At 38.3% G+C, this 19007-nt stretch overlaps 3 protein-coding genes, 1 long non-coding RNA gene and 1 pseudogene across 5 annotated transcripts; 4 read left to right on the forward strand and 1 right to left on the reverse strand.

Moving 5' to 3' along the window:
- Window positions 1–1809: 1809 nt before the first annotated feature.
- LOC149036017 (uncharacterized) lies at window positions 1810–6440 on the reverse strand. Its single transcript, XR_016181565.1, has 3 exons — window positions 6062–6440; window positions 5343–5423; window positions 1810–2303 (listed from the first exon to the last, which is right to left on the reverse strand). It is a non-coding gene; the product is annotated as an uncharacterized LOC149036017 (long non-coding RNA).
- A 982-nt stretch (window positions 6441–7422) lies between these two features.
- Window positions 7423–11199, forward strand: LOC149036018 (uncharacterized). Of its 2 annotated transcripts, none has more exons than XM_089189156.1 (4): window positions 7423–8233; window positions 9099–9458; window positions 10099–10135; window positions 10224–11199. In XM_089189156.1, exons 1-4 carry the CDS (start codon window positions 8219–8221, stop codon window positions 11072–11074), a joined length of 1263 nt encoding a protein of 420 aa, XP_089045282.1. In that variant the 5' UTR covers window positions 7423–8218; the 3' UTR covers window positions 11075–11199. The 2 variants fall into 2 exon arrangements, with proteins under 2 accessions (XP_089045282.1, XP_089045281.1); XM_089189155.1 differs by having other exon boundaries at window positions 7423–8232; window positions 9095–9458.
- A 2030-nt stretch (window positions 11200–13229) lies between these two features.
- LOC149036019 (uncharacterized) lies at window positions 13230–14266 on the forward strand (annotated as a pseudogene).
- Window positions 14267–14682: 416 nt separating this feature from the next.
- On the forward strand, window positions 14683–15978 carry LOC149036020 (uncharacterized). The gene is made up of 2 exons (XM_089189158.1): window positions 14683–15005; window positions 15500–15978. Exons 1-2 carry the CDS (start codon window positions 14714–14716, stop codon window positions 15808–15810), a joined length of 603 nt encoding a protein of 200 aa, XP_089045284.1. The 5' UTR covers window positions 14683–14713; the 3' UTR covers window positions 15811–15978.
- A 135-nt stretch (window positions 15979–16113) lies between these two features.
- LOC149036021 (uncharacterized) lies at window positions 16114–17983 on the forward strand. The gene has a single exon (XM_089189157.1). It carries the CDS (start codon window positions 16476–16478, stop codon window positions 17121–17123), a length of 648 nt encoding a protein of 215 aa, XP_089045283.1. The 5' UTR covers window positions 16114–16475; the 3' UTR covers window positions 17124–17983.
- The last annotated feature ends 1024 nt before the right edge of the window (window positions 17984–19007 follow it).

A 19007-nucleotide genomic window follows, 5' to 3' on the forward strand; every position in this document is an offset into this window, starting at 1 on the left:
TTTACCGCTATATAAACCTGTTTAATCTGACTTCTTTTCACGACGAAGAAATACAGATTTTCACATTTTCATGAGGAGTTTATTCCATAGAAATTAAAGTGGTGAATTGTTTCCCAAATCGTTGAAAAATAGTTCATAATTTGGAAGAAAATCAACCATTTGTCAACGTGAATGTATGAGCCAATTTTTGGTCAGAAAACAATAGGTAGGTCTATTAGCGAAGATTCGTTGTTTTGAAAGATCATCACTGTCTCGCACGAACAAGAAAATTACGTTCTTAAAAAGTTCGTCACGATTCTTAAATTTGGCAAAACAAGTAAATTTTAGAAATGCAAATAAAACATTTTTAGGGAATTTGAAAGTTAATTTACCAAATTAAAACAGTGAACATGTTTTTGTGTTGATTGCTTTCACATATTGATGACAAGTTTAAGGAATTGTAAATGTATTTGCTTATTTGGGAATTGAAATTTGTACAGAAGGCCAGCTAGTTTTACGAGCCGAGGAGCGAACCAAAAACGCAAATTAGTTACATTCAAATACTTGTGATTCCTTTTATACCACGATGGTTGTCATTTTGCTGGTTTATGTAAACTTTTTCCTTAATACGAGCTTTTTTTGTAGTCTGCAAAACGTTTAAATTAAATCACATTCGAAAGAAGGATCACTTGTTACCCGTCGGACCAGGCATTTGGTTTTAAAATATATCATAATTAGTTTGTTTACTCCTTATTATAATTGGAAGGAAGGTCTTTGTGCAGTCACTCGGTGTAACACAGGAATACAGAAAAAAAGGAGCAAAAGTTTGATCTTCAAATTCAGTCTACTATCAATCAACAATTCTGTGAAAATTCTTTGTCCTTACAGTTTATACTATTTTATTTCTCAAATTGTTTCTCGAATCTAGTTAAAAAAAATTGAGGCTTAATTGCTATATGTCTAAGCTTTTGAGGGCTAAAATCAAATTGAAAGAGTTGACTCCAACTTATTTAAAGCTGATGCTATTTTGACAAAGTTCTTCGCGAATCCAATAGAAATTTGGACCTTGATCATGAAATGTCTTTGCAATTGCGGCTCAATTGATTTTATTTTTTCTCAAAAGTTAGCGAGGTTAGTTAAAGAAATTTGGAGCCCAATTGTAATGTCTTAGCTCTTGTGGCTAAAATCAAATTCAAGCAATATGCTCCAATAATTCATAGGTCTTTTATTTTAAAAAATTATGAATCTAGAAATCTAGATTAACGTCTTGGATAACTTTTTAAATTTGTATCCTGTGTTACATTCGAAACTGGCGGTTTAAAAGATCTTCTCTTCCGAAGAGAACATCATGGCAAGCTAGAGACTTACAAAAAGAATGATTGGATTTGGAAAAAAAGCTTTAAATAATAAAAAAAGTTGAACATAATTTTGGAGATAAATTTCATATTTCTATGGATTGCCATGATGTTTTTCATTTACAACTTCCTCACATCATCTCGTGCAAAGAATTGAAGTTCATAGTCGAGTTAGAATTTCTTTTTTTTTCTTAGAGAGAACAAATTGGAGTTTACTTTTCAATTTGTGCACGAAATGTTGTTAAAGTTTATTTTGGCGGGAGATTTAAAAGGAAGCTTTTTTAAGATGTTTGCCCAAAATGTTGCCAGGGGAAACTCTGTGCAAAATGGTCCAGATTTTCCCGCCAAAAGTCTTAGTATATACGCGTAAAATTTTTCTTGACGCTATTTCTTATATATTTAATTGAAAATTAGTTAGAGAGAATTCAAAACAAATAAAATAGTTTGTTGAATATGAAACTTTTGTGGTCTTTTGAAAGATAATAAAATATAACACAAAACTAATCTATCTCTTTGTTTAGTAATAGCAGATGAGAATACAAAAAGACATCTCCCGAATAAATATTCATTATTTTTAAAAAAATTGGCGCATGCGTATTTTGAGCGCCGTATTTTTTCTAAGTCTTTTGGCGGGAAAATTCGCCACATTTGAACAGATGTTACTTACAGAATAAAGAAAGAAAAATGGCGCATACGTATACATAGTAATGCACCCGTATTTTTTTGGCAGGATAATTTTTCATCTCAAACAGCCCTTCACACGAGTTGAAGCGACAAAAATCTCGAAATAACAACTTTTCAGTCTTAGATTTTTGCATTTGAATCTAATCTATCTGAATCGATAGTTTTTTGTAAGAATTGCTGGCGTTACATCTGTTTTAAACCCTCTTAATAAATCTTGTCCTTCACTTGTCCTTCACATAGTCTTTCTGGTTTAATTCGAGCTTGAAGCATCAGGGATATGTCAGTCTGCAAAACAATGAAAATAAACCGTGAATAAACAAATGCTTTAACCTTCAATCTTTCTTTCTTACGCAATAACAGTGCATTGTTGATTTGTCTCAGAGACATGTATTTGTAATGTTAGACGATTAAAATTCATTGTTTAAATCTTCAAGTACTGTGTGACTGTGCAAATGAAGGTGAACGTAACCTGGATTTAACCATAAATTTAAACGATCACCGACGAATATTATAATAAATACGATTAATTCTGTTGCAGCTGTTTTCGTCGACATAACTTCAAATTAAATTTTAGATTTCCACCTGCTTGTTCTAAGACATTAATTAAACCATTTAATTTCAGTCAAGCAACAGCAAGTAGTTAATTTATGCTCGCTAGTTATTCATCTGAGACCACGAAGAAATTCTCATACAATAAATGCATAATTTAGTTTCTGCTTGCCAAGATAATCTCTCATCATTCGTAGAGTGCCTGTTCCAATTTTTGACGAGAAAACGAACAAAGCAACAAAATCAGAATATTGTGGCAAGCTCCTGATAGAAATAAGAGCATGCAAATACGTGAGAATTCGTGAGAGTCAGAGAATATGCGAGTAACAGAATAAGAAATAGTTCTGGCCGAGCAACATTTTTCAATAATGGAAAGCTGCAAATCAGTACTACTTTGAATAAATGTATTTTTGAAACTATTCTCCGATAAATTATTTCGTTAAATGTTAAATGAAGCTGTCTATTTCTTCCATAAACTCGTTCCCAATAAATATCTTTAAATTATTCAACTAAAAACTATGTTCCTTTGGTGTCCTATCGTCGTTAACCCATAAACTTCCAGAATTGATTGATATGTAACTTCTCCCAACAACATCCCTATATTATCCAGCAAATAAGTAATGGGAATACTCAAACGTATCAGGCAAAAGTTGTTTTCTTCATATGACACCAAATTCTCATAACTAGTTTAAGAGCAAGTTAACAGCGGCTAGAGGGGAGAGTTAACAATCAGATCTTGAGTGTCATCTGATATTGGGATACCGAGATTTGGATTATGTTGGTAGTAAATACTTTAGAGTTTTTGTGCTTTAATGAATAAGTACAACCAACAAAGCAAATAGGCATCAAAAATTTGTTTAAACGTTTAAAATTTTCCATCCGAATATTTCTCATGATGCCTTTTCAGGGATAGAAAATATCTTTAAGCCAGCCAATCGTATCTAACACAGGAGTAGACTGAAAAGTATACAATGAATTTAGCTGATCATGACATGTAAACCGAAATCCCAAATCGATTTGTACTCTAGAATAGAAGCCTTAACTTTGTACGAACAAATGATACTTTTCTTTTTCTTAACCAAAAGAGCTGACTAGGTTCCCGATGTTCCCTAATAGAACAAGACAAAATTACTCCGCGAAGGAATCAAGAGCTCAGACATTTGCTGATTATGTAAGTCGGAAAAGTTCTCTGTCATTTGCATACATTTGATGATTAACTACAAAAGCTCTTCAGTTGAGATACAAAAGAAGTCAGGATACGGAGCGTAATATTTCAATTTGGCTTTCGTCTCAAACATTATTAATGATAACGCTTCAAAATTTTTATTGAAACGCGTTAAAAAAAGTGTTATACGAGTTTAAAGACCTTCCCAAACAAAATCAATTTTTGAGCATACTCTTTCAATTGGTTTCAGCCTCAACAAGGCCCGCGTAAGTGAGGAGCTGGGGGCTGAAGACAAACGCATAAGCGTCAATCAACAAGGTCGAGGGATGGGGGCATGCTTAGCAGGAGTTTTTTTTAAAAAACATGAGGGATGGGGGGGGGGGAGGCTGAAGCCCCCCCTCCCCCCCAGCCCTTTCCTCTGCGCGGTCCCTGCTCAAAAGCTTTGACTAAAAAAAAACTTGCGTTTAAGATTTTAATTGAGTCAGGTTAAAGAGTACTGTATCATGCATATGATAAAAATCTCCAGAAGCAATTTGAGAATCCAAAACCAACTTTTGGGCATACTATTTTCTTTTGTTGAAGTCTCGCTTAAGAGCACAAACATCTTCAGTTATTAGGCTCGAATATTTACAATGAATCCTGTTAAAATGAATTTGTATATCAGCGGATGATAAACCTTGGAGACAATTTGAGAAACGAATATCAATGAATGGAACATACTTTTCCGATTTATTTTAAGCCCTAAGAGCTTAAACAATTTTTAATGAAGAAATGTAAAATGGTTTCCGTGTTTACATAGCCTGATGTAAACACGCGGGAGGTTGGGAGAACATACGACGCGAAGCGGAGTGGTTCCCAGCTTATCGAGTGTTCTCTCAACCTCCCGCGTGTTTATACCAGGCTATGTAAACACGGAAACCATTTTACATTTCTTTTATAAAACAACTAATGAAAGAGGAACGAAAACCGTGTTTACATATGCTCATGTAAAATGGTTTTATGGCCAATCAGAGTGCGCGTACTATTTTAATTATTTTATAAATTAGTCTCTCAGTAGGAATGTTATTGAGATCCATTGAAGAGAGGTTTACGTCAGTTGATGATAAATTCAAGAGGCAATTTGAGAAAAAAAAAATTTTGGAGCATACTGTTAATTTTGTTTTGGCCTATAGGGCCTAAACAGAGGTGGTAATTAAGCTCTAGGATCCGTCTTGAATCAAATCATTCTTTAATCTTAGAACATGAATATTATTTGATATGCTAAAACATTGCTATGGTAACTTAGTCAGGTACCGATGGATAGTCGCAACTTGTAAACGGATGAAAAGGTATTTATTTGACATTAGTGACACAGTTAAAAAAAAGGGTATTCATAGCAGAATTAATTCATTAAACGAACACTGCTGAGAACAACCGAAAGCTACCTCGATCAGATAGAGATCCAGGAAATCACACGGCGAAGAAACATAAATTTCTTAATTTGAAATTTTTCTTCATTGTTGGCTGAGTTAGTCTCGAATTGTTAATATTTGGTAAATCCAGGTTAAACCGTTCAACGCAGACTAATAAGCCTACATGGCTAAATTGTTATAAAAAGCCATTGATCTAACCTTGTTAGAAGTTTTCATGTATTTTATCCTTCCTCAACTTTCTTGTTTTCGAGGCTTCCTCATTTTCCTTTTGTTACTGTCCTATGGAGAAAACAAGAGATAAATATATTTTGCGTACACACATAGCTGAGAGCTTTTCATGCTAAATAATAAATGTTAACGTCTGAATCGAAAAACCGATTTAGAGTCGCCACATTTTTGCTAAGAAATTTAATGTCCTGAGCTTTTACTAGACAAAGGTATTAGAAAGTATAAAAGCAACTACAGTCCTCTGCAGCTTCTGTGTGAAAGATGGGAATCAACTCTCTGGCAACCAGAAACGGAGTCTACCTTATAACGTTTTTATAACTACTCTCATAGCTTCTCCTTCTTTGCCGGTGTTGGAGGGTAATGGAACGAACAAATGCGATTAAAACTTTCTTTAGGTCAACACTCATAATCATAGAAAATTGCTGAAAATATATCCAGGAATGAAAAGAAGCAAGTAAATTAGCGACGACTACACTCCCAATAAAGTTAATCACTCGTTAGCACTCAGGTTTCGTTCAAGAAGAACTGTCTTGGTGGTTGTCACCGAGGATTTGTCCTACACTGTGCTCCGTGCACTCTACCCTTTCTTCCTACATCTCACTCTATAAATTAATGTTACGAGGGCCGCAACAACAAAGATTAACACTGAATTACTATCCAAATATATCTTTCCATCTGAGGCTATTTACCTGAAGAAATGTCGTGACAGAGAGAAGTGTTAATCCTTGACATGGTATCTGAACCACTTAACCAAGCACAAGAAACACTGGCCGACCTGGACAGAACAGACAACATCCAAGATAATAGGGTCGAAATGACGAGTTTCTTGACTCCTTAGAAGCTAAGAGGACGCTCAAATTTCTTGTAGTTCGTAAGCTCCTTTCCACGTGCAAGAGTGAGCGCAAATATGAATATTAATTTTAAAAATCATTTGTAATTCAAATGAGTTTTCCAACTTCAAAAGGCGAGTTCAAAATAATCGACTCCCAGTTCTTCGGTCTGATCCGTTCAATTATGAAACAAAGTAGGATGCCGCACTTTAGACAGAATTATAACTTCCGTAAAAAAGTTTAACAAAGAGCTATAAATAGCTCTGTATGTCAATTTGAACTCAAACATCTTACTTTAACAGCATAGTCATAAAAAAGAAAATAACCTAGTAGCAGCGGCAGGAACAAAAACAATTGGGACCGAACGAATACAGGGAAAAAACACAAAATAACATATAAACAAAAGACAATGGATGAAAAGTACACTGAAAAAATAAATTGATAGAGAACGGAAAGACATGACAAGCATTTTGTAATGCTGGGCGGGCTTCAAGCTGTAACGTTAAAAAAATTTTCGAAAGTCTTAGAAAAAAGGGATCATTTCAAACTTCAGCGACCAAATAATTTAACTCAACGTAATTTTTGCAAACTTTTATATTCATGTCCATAAATAGCTGAATTTTCCCAACACTTGCGACCTGCTCACAAACGAAATAAAAAGTGTAATATGCAGCGGAAAGGAAAAGAGCCGAGGGAATATTTTAAAGTTTGAGAAGTTCTCACTCAAGCAATTCTAATTCTTCCTATTGGTAAGGTTTGAAAGGCTTCAAAGCGTGAATTTTCAATATTTTTGTCTTGGATGAATTGCAGCATCTGACAACAGGCAACTGGTAACAATTTGGGTTAGGGGAGGGGCGGTGCGTGTCTAGCTCAGATACTGACAATGATCCGTTGTCTTATTGATTTGTTCCCGAGTGCTTTAGTAAGGTTAGCGATGTTTGTCTTGGTTGTTGTACGTTCTCCTCTTACTCCTGACATCATGTTATAAACTTAAAGCACAGGACGCCACGCTTGTCAAAACCTGCTGCTCCTGAAGTGACGTAATCACCCTTGTGATTACGTGTGTTTGTGGCGAAGGCCGCCTCATGTACGGAATGAAACGTGCTCGCCTGAAAATTCCAATTAAGCTATAGCGGTTGCCACTAAGGGTTACATAAAGGAGCTTTCCTTCACATGTTTGCCGAGGAGGATGGCTCTGCCTGGAATTGAGTTGAGTAAGACAAAAAGAAGGCGTTTATGAAAAATCTACTTTCTTTTTAATAGAAATGCTTGCTAAAGCATTTGTAATGCTAATCACTCTGTTTCGAAGATCGATCAAAGTAAACATCCTTTCCTGGGAAAAATTGAAAAAGTAATGCCGCTTTTCAATGTGTTGTCTTTGAATAAAATAACCGAAAATAACCAAAAATCAGACTTGACCAATCAGACCAAAAATGAACATAAACATATTTTTCGTCAAATCAAAAAAATGGGTTGTGGTGATTTCTTTGAAATTGCAAGATCTCCTTTTAGAGCGCGTTATTTATTACCCTTACGTAAACATTTATACACTCACAAGTTGGTGTGAAATAAAAAAGAAGGATAACGAATGACATCTGTTTTTAAATATCTTTCAAAAATTCAAACTCACACGGTTTAACCTTCGAACGAATTCAAAATATCAAAGATACGGGAGATCTTGGGTATCTTCATAAGAGAATCGATTTTAGGGCTTCACAAAAAGAGTTAACTTGTATCAACTTTATTCTGTAAACAAAATATTTTAAAGAAAGTCAACGTTTCTAGGATTCAAAACATTAGATTTTCAGCTTTCACAGCCTGTCAAAATTAGTACAGCCAAGGAATTTGAGGAAATCAGTACCATTCGGATCACTGTTGGGAAAAAGAAGGTCAAGAAAGCTCTTTTCTTTCTTTTGGCTCTTCTTGATTTCGGTTGTTCTTCTTCTTTGTCCGATTCAAATCAGGCTTTGTTTCATCATCAGCTCATCAGCTCGAGGATAAAGGAAAGAGTGCTTAATGACAGCGTTTATGGTAAGCTGGGTGAGACGTTACTAAAAGTTTTAGAGTAAAACAGTTATTGTGATGACCGGTTGGTCATCTTTGAGGGTGTTGTCATCGTATCAAACATGACCCGTTCCATCAAATTTTGCCGATTGTGGACGAACTATCCCAAGCTATGTAAATACATAAAGAAACAAAAATAATTTGTGTCGTTAACAAAAAAAGGGGTAAGGCTTTCCGCCGCATTAGTTTCCAGCTGTAAAGTACACGTTTTTAGTGTGAACATAATTAAGTAGTTACAGTGACTGAGGTCAAAACAATACCTGGTCAGAGATCGCTTGCTTACACGTGAAAAAACGCGAAGTTCATATTTTAAGGCTGAAAAATCAATTTAAATGGCGATCTGGTCTATAAACCCAGAAGCTTTGCTGATGAGTGTAAGTTCTACATCTCTCGCAATTAAAGGTCCTGGGTTAAAATCCTCTTAGTGACTCAAAAACTTTCCTGTCGCAACCACCTTAAAAAATGTTTCATAACTCTCAAGAAATGAGTATCATTTGTGGAGATATGGGACGCTTATACGTCTCTAGGAACATTAAAATGCACAATCTTTGACTAAGGTATCTTTTAAACCGAATTTAACAGCATAGCTGTTTGAGGATACCCAAGGATTGTTAGAGATGATGTTTACATGAAGGTTTCACACGTACACATTTCCGATAAGGATCTACTTTAGGGCTCGCCTTAAAATGAAATTTAAATTAACTGAGCTCTCCCTAGGAGATACTTCCTCGTTGCTACAATTGTTTAATAATTTTGAATTTATCTTGTTAGTGGTATATTCATCACTTTCCTTAAACTCGTAATAGTTTTCTATTTTCTCCTTTACTGGCAGAATTCTCCGATGGCAACTGAAACAACACGACTTATTCTCATTCTGGCCATTTTAAAAACTTGCCCCCTCCCTATCAGAATGATACTCGTCAGAACTGCTGAGAGTCGCTCATCGTTAATCAGCTCTACTGAGGGTCACGTGCTTATGGGATTCGTCATTCATATACAGCGTACTCGTGATGTTTTGTCATGCGCACAACTGTGCTTGGTGCGTCCGAATTGCCTGTCCTTCAATTTTGAGAATACCAAAAATGGAGTGTGCGAGTTAAACAATGAAACATCGAATGATTATACGATCATGGACAAAAATATGCTATTTTCAAAGAAAGGACATTCGTTTTATCAGCTGGTGAACATCAGCGTGAGTATTATTCCTATAATTAGAGGCGAAAGTACTCGAGGAATTCAACAAATCAATTTTTCATGTGATGGTCCTTTAATTCCATTCACCCTTTGAGCCCCTCCCTCTACCCCCGAAAATTAATGACGTTGAAATCTACCCGTACGGTTTCATGGATGAAACTCAACATCATAATGGGAGTGGGGAACACCTTAACATCACTGCAACAAAAAGGTGAATTACATTATTGTATCAATTTGTAGAAATAGGGGAAGAAAACTTTCACTTAAATTGATGTACACAATAGTATAATCAACGTTGAAACCAATGTGTCAGCTTCCTGCGCCAGTCTCTCTTGGTCGGTGGGTACGAGCGAAAAGGCCGGGCGCGCGAAACACGAGGTGGATCAGGCCATCAAACATGCACGTTTCCCCGACAACCTGAACCGCCGTTTGTCGCTTGGCCGCTCTGTCGCTCGTCTCCACTCACTAAGAGCCTGGAATACTGGCTATACCATTTTATGACTTGAATCTAGATGGTCAAATAAAACCGCTCCACCGCGATCATCAGATGACTTGTCGACTGACACTTCAAGAATCACAAATCCAGAATCGTAATACAAGCAAATATAATGAGAAAGCTTATCTTTCATTCTATGCAGGATTCAATTGCCGATCCATCCAGTGGAAAATCAAAAGGTAAGGTACAAATTCTATAGTATGATATTGTGAATCTCTCTGTGAAATTAAAATTCATGACATCTGTATTTCCTCTTCCTTGTTCCAGTGCAGAGGTACTTCTTTTCGACCTTGGATGGCAAAGAAGAAAATGGACCGACTAGTACATCCGGGTACGCGGGAACATCATTAGACGGCAAAGTCACTTTAAACAATGGCATCCAAATTTGGAGTGTTCCCGTGACAGGAAGGTACATTATCGAAGCATCTGGTGCCTCAGGTGCCAATGGTACAGATTCAAATCAGTCTAAATGGAGGATAGGCGGCTTGGGAGCCAAGATGAAAGGAACTTTCGCACTTGCAAAAGGCACCAAACTCAAGATACTTATTGGCCAAGAGGGTCACTGTACTGCGGACTTCGGTGATAGGCCTGGGGGTGGGGGTGGTGGCACTTTTGTTACTCTCTTAGACGATACTCCGCTAATTATTGCTGGTGGGGGTGGGGGTGGGGGTGGCGGGACACTGAAAAAGCAATATGAAGACGGTGACCCCGGTCAGGCAACAGAGAATGGTACCAGGTGTGGTGGGACGGGAGGGAATGGTGGCCAACCTTGCAACGCTAATACAGGGAATGTGGACTCTGGTATCTTAGCAGGAGGGGCAGCTGGGCTCAAAGGCAACGGGGGAGGGAAAGGTGGGGGTGCGATGACCGGTTCGTTGAGTTTCATTAACGGCGGAACTGGGGGAACATGTCCCACATCCAAAGGGGGATTCGGTGGTGGAAGCTGTGGCTTTGTGGCTGGTGGGGGAGGGGGAGGGTATTCCGGTGGGGGAGTTGTAGGGAGTTCCTCAAGTGGTGTGGCAGGGGGAGGGGGTTCGTATAATATTGGTACAAATCAACAGAACAAGGCGGGTGTTAACAAAGGTGACGGCAAGGTGATTATCACATTAAAGAACTGATGCAAGTTTCCACGCGCTGTAGAGACTCTTAAGGAACTTTGCACAAGATGTATTCAGTAGCAGTTTGCTTCAGCTGTTATTGTTGCTTTTTTTTGTTATCGAATAAAATTGTGGTCTAAATCGCAGATAGTCTCGTCCAGCTTCACAGCAGGCTAAAAGTAGGAGAACAAGTCATTTCCATGTTGATTATTAGAATGGACTAAGCAAGTTTCATTGACTTAAAAATTAAATTGCCTCGTAAACACTTTGTTCTAGATTGGAAAAAGGGATAGTTCTCCACAAATGCGTCTTCCGATTTCAAATGCCCCTTCCCTTCTGCGTTTGGTAAAGTCCTGGCTTTTCTTGCACAGCCCTCAAGCGACGGAGAAAAATATGCACTGCTATCAGCAGGCACTGTCTCAGTCAATCTTCAGCGGGTGGTTAGCCAACGGATACGGAACGTTTCCATTTGGCAGATTCTTTGTGTTGGCGAAGGCAGTATGAACACAAAAAAAGACATCTATGATGTTAACATCGTCAATAGAGATGGGAAATGTGGCTCGATAGGCTTTCTATCCTATTGAGGTTTTTAATATCAATAATATTTAATATCAATTTTAATATCAAGAACTATGAAAGTTCCTTAAATTACCGTATATATTCGATTACACGTCGCCCTCAAATTGACGCCGCCCTCGAATGAACGCCGCAGCATGATGCGGTGTTTAATCGAATGATAGATTCGAGAAGCTCCCAGTGATCAATGCTTCGATCGCAGATGGAAATTTGAACCAGTAAATGAACCAGACACAAATTTTTTTGAATGTACCAGTTCTGATGTCGAGAAAGCATATTTGACAATAGATATCCTTTTACTTCGTGTGTTGCAGTAGTATTAACATGCAAATTGTGAAATTGAGACCAATATAAAAATGACTTTTCAGACAAGCACTAAAACATATTTCCGTTTCTTAAAATTAAAATGGTCAGTTACCATACTATTGTTTGCAAGAAATAAATTGGATTTTAAATAAACACCGCCCTCGTGTAAACGCCGCCCTCGAATAAACGTCGCACTCTAACCACGAAAAATTTAACGCCGCAGTGTTTAATCGGATAAATACCGTAGTTGAAATGTTCAGTTCAGGTTACATTAATTCAATTGAAATAAACTGTAGAACTTTCTCAATTGGCAGACTTTTAAGATGTACCTTGCAAAGCCGGGTGGAAATAAAATTTCATTTAAGAGCAGTAACTTGCGACACTTTGGTCAGGTTACCGCAAAACACCTTGTGTCGGGAAGTTCCCTTAATTACTCTGATTAGCAATTTTTGACACCTGTATATGCATTTTTGACATCTGTCATAATCAAACGTCCAACGGTTTCTTTCCCAATCATCTTCTTGTACTTTTATTTAGTTAAGGGACAACTAAAGGTTGTTTTACTCAATCTTTTACATTCAACCTCTGGAATAAGACGAATACAAAAGCAGGATTACATAACCAAACATCAGGTAATTTTCGCTTCTTAGATTGCTAACTTTTTTAAATACATGTAACTATAATTATAAAAGCAGATTCAAAGGTCTGTCAAAGCGAAGTCAAAATATCTATTAGTTCCTGTTCGGCTGAAGAATTTAGCTTTTCGCAGCAGAAGTAACCAGTCACCAGCCAAAGCGAAACAAAAGCAGAGGCCAATTTGAACCTCCTCCCAAAAGACTTTTCTATTATTTATTTGAATACTTACTCTAGGAAGGTAGAGGAAAATGTGAGCTCCTTCTTAAAATGCATTCGTCAAGAATAGCCTCTTGAGAGATGTTTAGAATCGCACTACTTAAAAGCCTTGACCACGTGATAACTTATTACAGCTTTTGCTTCCTAGGAAACTAGCAGCTTTCGAACTTACAATGGAAACACTTCCTTATCTTAATTCAGGCATCCTTTAGTCTTCTAGTAGTTAACTTCAACGGGTAGAAGAAATATGGGCCGTAAAAATGAAAGAAAGGTAGTTATTTTTGGATAGTTTCATCCTTTTGGTCTGCGCTTTTGGTCACTCCTGTTTGGGTACAAGGTTCATGCACGTTCGCGCCAGGAAAGCTTGTTCGGCTTTAAGCCTTAAAGCTCTCAACAACGGCCAAACGCCGGTAATTGTTGGCTTTACTTTCCTGTCTGATTAATGTGCGAGTCTGTGTTTGATTCTTATTACGAATTTCGTCGCAACAATCGTTCACCGAAACATTTCTGTATACGTTTGTAACTAAGGCGGAAACAGTGGGGGTTTATTTAACGTGATTGTAGCTTTCAAGCTTCTTTTCGATTAGATACTGCGGACTGAAAACATGAACTCTTGAAATGTGTGGTATGGAAAATTTACATTTCTAACTGAAAAGACGATGACGCAAAATTCTTGAAAAAGAAGAAGAGAAGAGAGGCACCAAACTCAAGATACTTATTGGCCAAGAGGGTCGCCGTACTGCGGACTTCGGTGATAAGCCTGGGGGTGGGGGTGGTGGCACTTTTGTTACTCTCTTAGATGACACTCCGCTAATTATTGCTGGTGGGGGTGGGGGTGGGGGTGGAGGGACACCTAAAAAGCAATATGAAGACGGTGACCCCGGTCAGGCAACATAGAATGGCACTAGGTGTGGTGGGACGGGAGGGAATGGTGGCCAACCTTGCAACTCTGGTACAGGGAACGTGGACCCTGATATCTTAGCAGGAGGGGGGGCTGGGCTTAAAGGCAACGGGGGAGGAGGAAGTGGTGGGGCGGCGATGACCGGTTCGTTGAGTTTCATTAACGGCGGAACTGGGGGAACGTGTCCCATATCCAAAGGGGGATTTGGTGTTGGAAGCTTCGGCTTTGTGGCTGGTGGAGGAGGGGGAGGGTATTCCGGTGGGGGAGTTGTAGGGAATTCCTCAAGTGGTGTGGCAGGGGGAGGGGGTTCGTATAACATTGGTACAAATCAACAGAACAAGGCGGGAGTCAACAAAGGTGACGGCAAGGTGATTATCACATTAAAGAACTGAAGCAAGTTTCCACGCGCTCTATGGATTTCTAAGTAGCTTTGCACATCTGTAGATAATTTGATAGAAAGAAGTAACTTTTGACTCGCCAAATAGTTTACACGGTATGTGATGATTTTTTATCAACTATTAGATTGGAGCAATGAGACATCTGTAGCTACCTGATTCTGAATCCCTAGGCATATGCTCCATAAGAGGGTGTGAATGGGGTTAACCGACTAGCGACAAAGGGCGTAAAAAATTACTGACTACCGACGAAACGGGGAAAAAATTACCGACTAGCGACAAATAAATTCTAACCGACAACCGACATGGTCAAACGTGATAGGGATGTTTGTATTCAGAAAGAACAGCATTTTGATGATTTCTAGCTCAGAAAATCCTTCTTCACCTGACGTAACCACATTAATTCCAAATTTAGCCGAATTATAGAATTTCTTGTCTTCAAATTACTTTAAATCCACGGGATCCTTCTTTTCGGTGAGCAGCGTGGGCTCATTTCTAGAACAGCGGCTCGTAATCGGGCTGACAAGACGCCCTGCTGTCTCATTTCAAGAACAGCGGATCACAATCGAGCCGACGAGACGCCCTGCTGTTGTCTTTTTATTGCTCGTTGTTTGTTCATGCGGTCGGGTCATGACTGGGATTACTAAAGTCATCGTGAGTTTTTTTCGAAAAGGTGAAGAAGTCGCCATCGAACGTCATCGAAGCAGGGTCCCAGTAGACAAAGAAGCTCATAGAGGAGTATCTGAACTAAAAAAACATCTTACGGAAACATCTTATGGAATTGGCGGATTTTCGTTAAAATTATTTCGCCTGGCGAAATCGCCTGCGGGCAAATGCGAAAATTTTGCAATTGTGACGGATGGGCAATGGCAGCTTGAACTTCCAAATTTAATATCGGATGAAAGTAGCAGTGAGCTCAACGGTAAGTGTGGAACGCGTGCAGCGGAGTTGGATGAATCACTTTAGTTCTGTAGTTAAATATTAAGCTCAAATATTAACGTGGTTTAAACTCTGGTTCCACCGTTTTTTGTTTGTTGTTTTGTGGAGCGGGATGTTTTTTCTTTTCTTTTTCACCGTCCATTTGAATGCGAAAATTGAGAAGAAAAATCTCTACAAAGAAGTAGCGAGTAAATCAGTTTATAGGCTTCTTTCTGATTAATTGGTGAATGAACAACAGTGTTGCTTAACATATTAAAGACCCCGTTTATTTATACACGCCCTTAAATTCATTCGTTTCTGAAAACCAGACGTTCAAATAATATTCAATTCTCTCCTCGAGGGAAGCTACGCAGGAGAGATTTCGCTCGATGTGCACGTTTTATACATCTTGACGAGCATTTGCTGATAATAACTGTGTAAGTTTCTCAAAAGCCTACTAAAGAGAAAACTTAAAACACACGGTATTTAATATTTTAGTACACATTATCCAAGAAGTCACAAACTGGACCGGAAAGCCAGTAGTGTTGCTGAAGGCGCCAGCTACATCTGATAAAAGCAAGCAGAAGTCAATGAACGACACTGAGAAGAAAGGTGACGAGTCAAAAGTGAGAAGGAAACGGAAATCACGAGAAGAAGCAAAAGAAGATGAAAATCTGGCAAAGAGGATCATGACTGAAGGAGGTGACATCGAGAGAAACGAAAGGCAACAAGGAAACCTTCAAAAGTTTCAGGATGGTAGGGCTGAATTAGCACTTGTAGTTCGTTTACCTGATTTTCAAAAGTCATAAATTTCGCAACTTTGGAAATTCTGCGGTATTCCTTGTTTATAAACACTGCCTTGTTTATACAACGAAAAACGCTCACTTGGTGCGTTCGCTATGTAAAGATAGTTTCTTTTAAATTCCGGCTACAAACTGTATTATTATCACTTTGATGGGCATTGTGGCGCATTTTGCGTGCTAAAATAAAGAATTTGCCGTGCTAAAATGTATTTTTAAAAATAAACCAAGACAACCAATGTTCGCGCCGTCTTCTTGTAGCGTTGGTAAAAGAAACCGTGGAGCTATTTTTAAAGCCCAAATCATGGCTGAAAACACAGAAAACACCAAAAATTTGTAAATTCTCAATCTTCTCATGTAGGGAAGAAGATCTTAAAAAGTTAGATGCTGATTCCATGGCCGATAGCGAAGTGCATGTAAGTTTTGCGGATTCAAGAAAAACAAACTTTGTTTAACCAATTATGCCAAACTGTCAGTCTTGCAATTGCACAATTACTTTCAATACTTACAAATAAGTTAATCCATTTTTTCTTTCACGTCTTTTACGATTCTTCACAACACACATGGGGGAAGATTTTGTAATTTTTAGCCAGCTTTGGTTGATACCAAAGCTGGCTAGCTTTTAGCGTTGGTATTTTCATTGTGCGAAAATAAGAGCAATAAGAGATAAGGGTATGAAACCAGACGCAGTGTCCTTGAAACAAGCAAAAGAGTACGTGACAAAGATTGACAGCTATGTAAAAGACACTGTGAGTAAGGTGAAAGAACGCTACCAGTTGAGCGAGACGTCTGCAACCAATGGTCCACAGGGAACTGTATCACAGAAGACGCAAGTATCTGTGTCTTTGCTTAAAAAGGGCATAGAAAGGCTATACAAGAACGTGATGGACATTAACCCCCAATTTGTAGATGATCTGCTGCCCGAAACGTTGCTCACAACAGTAGTGGAAAATTTGCACGCTGTTTCGCACCTTAAACACGAGACAGTTACGGTACTTACATATGCCCAGGATTTTGGAACAATTTGCAAGGAATCTCTGAAGCGCACATCTAGATGGGCAGCAAAGCACTACACGCATGACAAATCCTACTATCCGGTACCTCAATCCGCCATGCCCCTTTCTGCTATAGCTACGATGACACCTTTGCCAAGTGAGGACATAACACCAGGGATGGAAGGACAGATCAAAGAGTGGCTAGATAGTTACAGACCAGTACGCCAACGGACGGTTAGGAGTGAGACCACAAAAGATAAGGCTGGGGCCTTGCCGCCAGCTGTCTACGCCGTTCACCACACCGACGAGTCTGAAGAGAGGCTTTGATATCCTGAAGAAAACACTGTATCGTCAGCAAATGCACAACGCGTTGTCAGCATACAATTTTTGGACGAAGGGGATGTTACTGAGGTGTTTGAGGATCACAGAGAAGTACAAATCGATGAGTATGAGACAGATTCGGATGACGAGGAATCAGATTTTGAAGAACATCCAGAGGTTGTCAACAGAGCGTGTGTTACCCGATCCGGCAGGGCTGTTCGTGCATTTGTGCGTCTCGACATGTAAGAGGTACTAACAGTTAAAAAATCCATTTAACAGTGCAGATTGATACGTATGACAACCAAATTTTTGGCAAAAAAAAAAGAGAAAAAAAAGAAACCTCGCAGAAAAGCCACGAGAGCCGTTGAATAATAAGTGTAGTGAGCTTTTGTGGACGTCTCGGAAAAAAGACTTCCGTAGCTTACAAATTAAAATTAGGTATCCCAGGGGCTAGAGTGGGTGTTTCATTCTTTGTAGAATTTACTTCTTTTAATTTACTTCGATGCCCCGTAGTCGACAGGAAACAAATTCACATCTATAATAAAAGCTTTGGTGAATTTTATCGGTATACTAGATTTGCAAACAAAAGTGGGGTAGATGAGCACGTTGCTAAATTAAAAAACAGCGTTAACCAGGTTTAAGTGAAAACAAATAATGAATTATTACAAGTATTACACTTCGTCTAGAGTTTAAAGTCTTAAAACTGGGCAAATTGCGTAATAAATGTGAATAATTAACGTGTATTTTTAATTATTAACTGAGATTTACCGACAACCGACAAAGGTCAAAAATCTTAACCGACAACCGACAAAGTAATGAAATTTTAACCGACAACCGACATTTTGACCCCCCCATTCAGACCCTCCCATAAGCATAAGTTTACGTTCCTAACCCTATTTTGTTTAATTGTCGCGGTCTTTCTTTCACACGCGAGCGATCTTGGAAGAGTTTATGTTTTAAAACAGAATGTACACGTGTGTATGAAAACACGTAACAAGAACGTTCATCAGCGTTTGAGTGTGGACAGAAAACTTCGTTTACACAAAGGTAAACATTAACCAAGTCTCAGTTGTCAGCCACTCGCCGAACGAAATTGAAATGTGCCTTGCTTTTTTCTCAACAAAGATTGAAAGTAGTTGACCACATAATAGACATAAAGTGTCTTTACACCATTTTAATGATTGAATAAAGGCATATATGAAATGCTGAGAGGTGTAAGCCATAGTAACAACGATAATAACAATAATAATAATGGCAGTCATGGTAATTGAATGGTGGAAGACATGGTATCATCTTTCTCATTAGTCACCAAGCCTAAGAGTTACTATCCCCATTTCCGTTATTGCTTTAAGATGTATTCAGTAGCAGTTTGCTCCAGCTGTTGTTGTTGCTTTTTTTTTGTTATCGAATAAAATTGTGGTCGGAATCGCAGATAGTCTCGTCCAGCTTCACAGCAGGCTAAAAATAGGAGAACAAGCCATTTCCATGTTGATTATTAGAATGGACTGAGCAAGTTTCATTGACCGACTTAAAAATTAAATTGCCTCGTAAACACTTTGTTCTAGATTTGAAAAAGGAATGGTTCTCCACAAATGCGATAACTTCCGATTTCAAATGCGTCCGCGTCCCTTTTAACTATGCGTGGATTCATCTTTGGACAGTTGTTTAATCTCACGGTTAGTAAACGTCCGTTAAAGTTAGTCTCTCTCTGGATAACTAGCTTTATAATAAAGTTCGGATATAACGCGCGCTGTCATTGGTTGAAAGAGCGTGCTCTATGAGAGTATAGAGCATAGAACTGAGCTACAGCTGTCACGCCATCTGCCAATTGTACTATGTTCGACCTTTTCCGGGACTTCTTTTTAGCTTTTTTCCGATAATTGAAAGTGA

The sequence above is a fragment of the Pocillopora damicornis genome, chromosome 12, assembly GCF_964200805.1.
Source record: "Pocillopora damicornis chromosome 12, jaPocDami1.2, whole genome shotgun sequence".
Lineage (NCBI taxonomy): Eukaryota > Metazoa > Cnidaria > Anthozoa > Scleractinia > Pocilloporidae > Pocillopora > Pocillopora damicornis.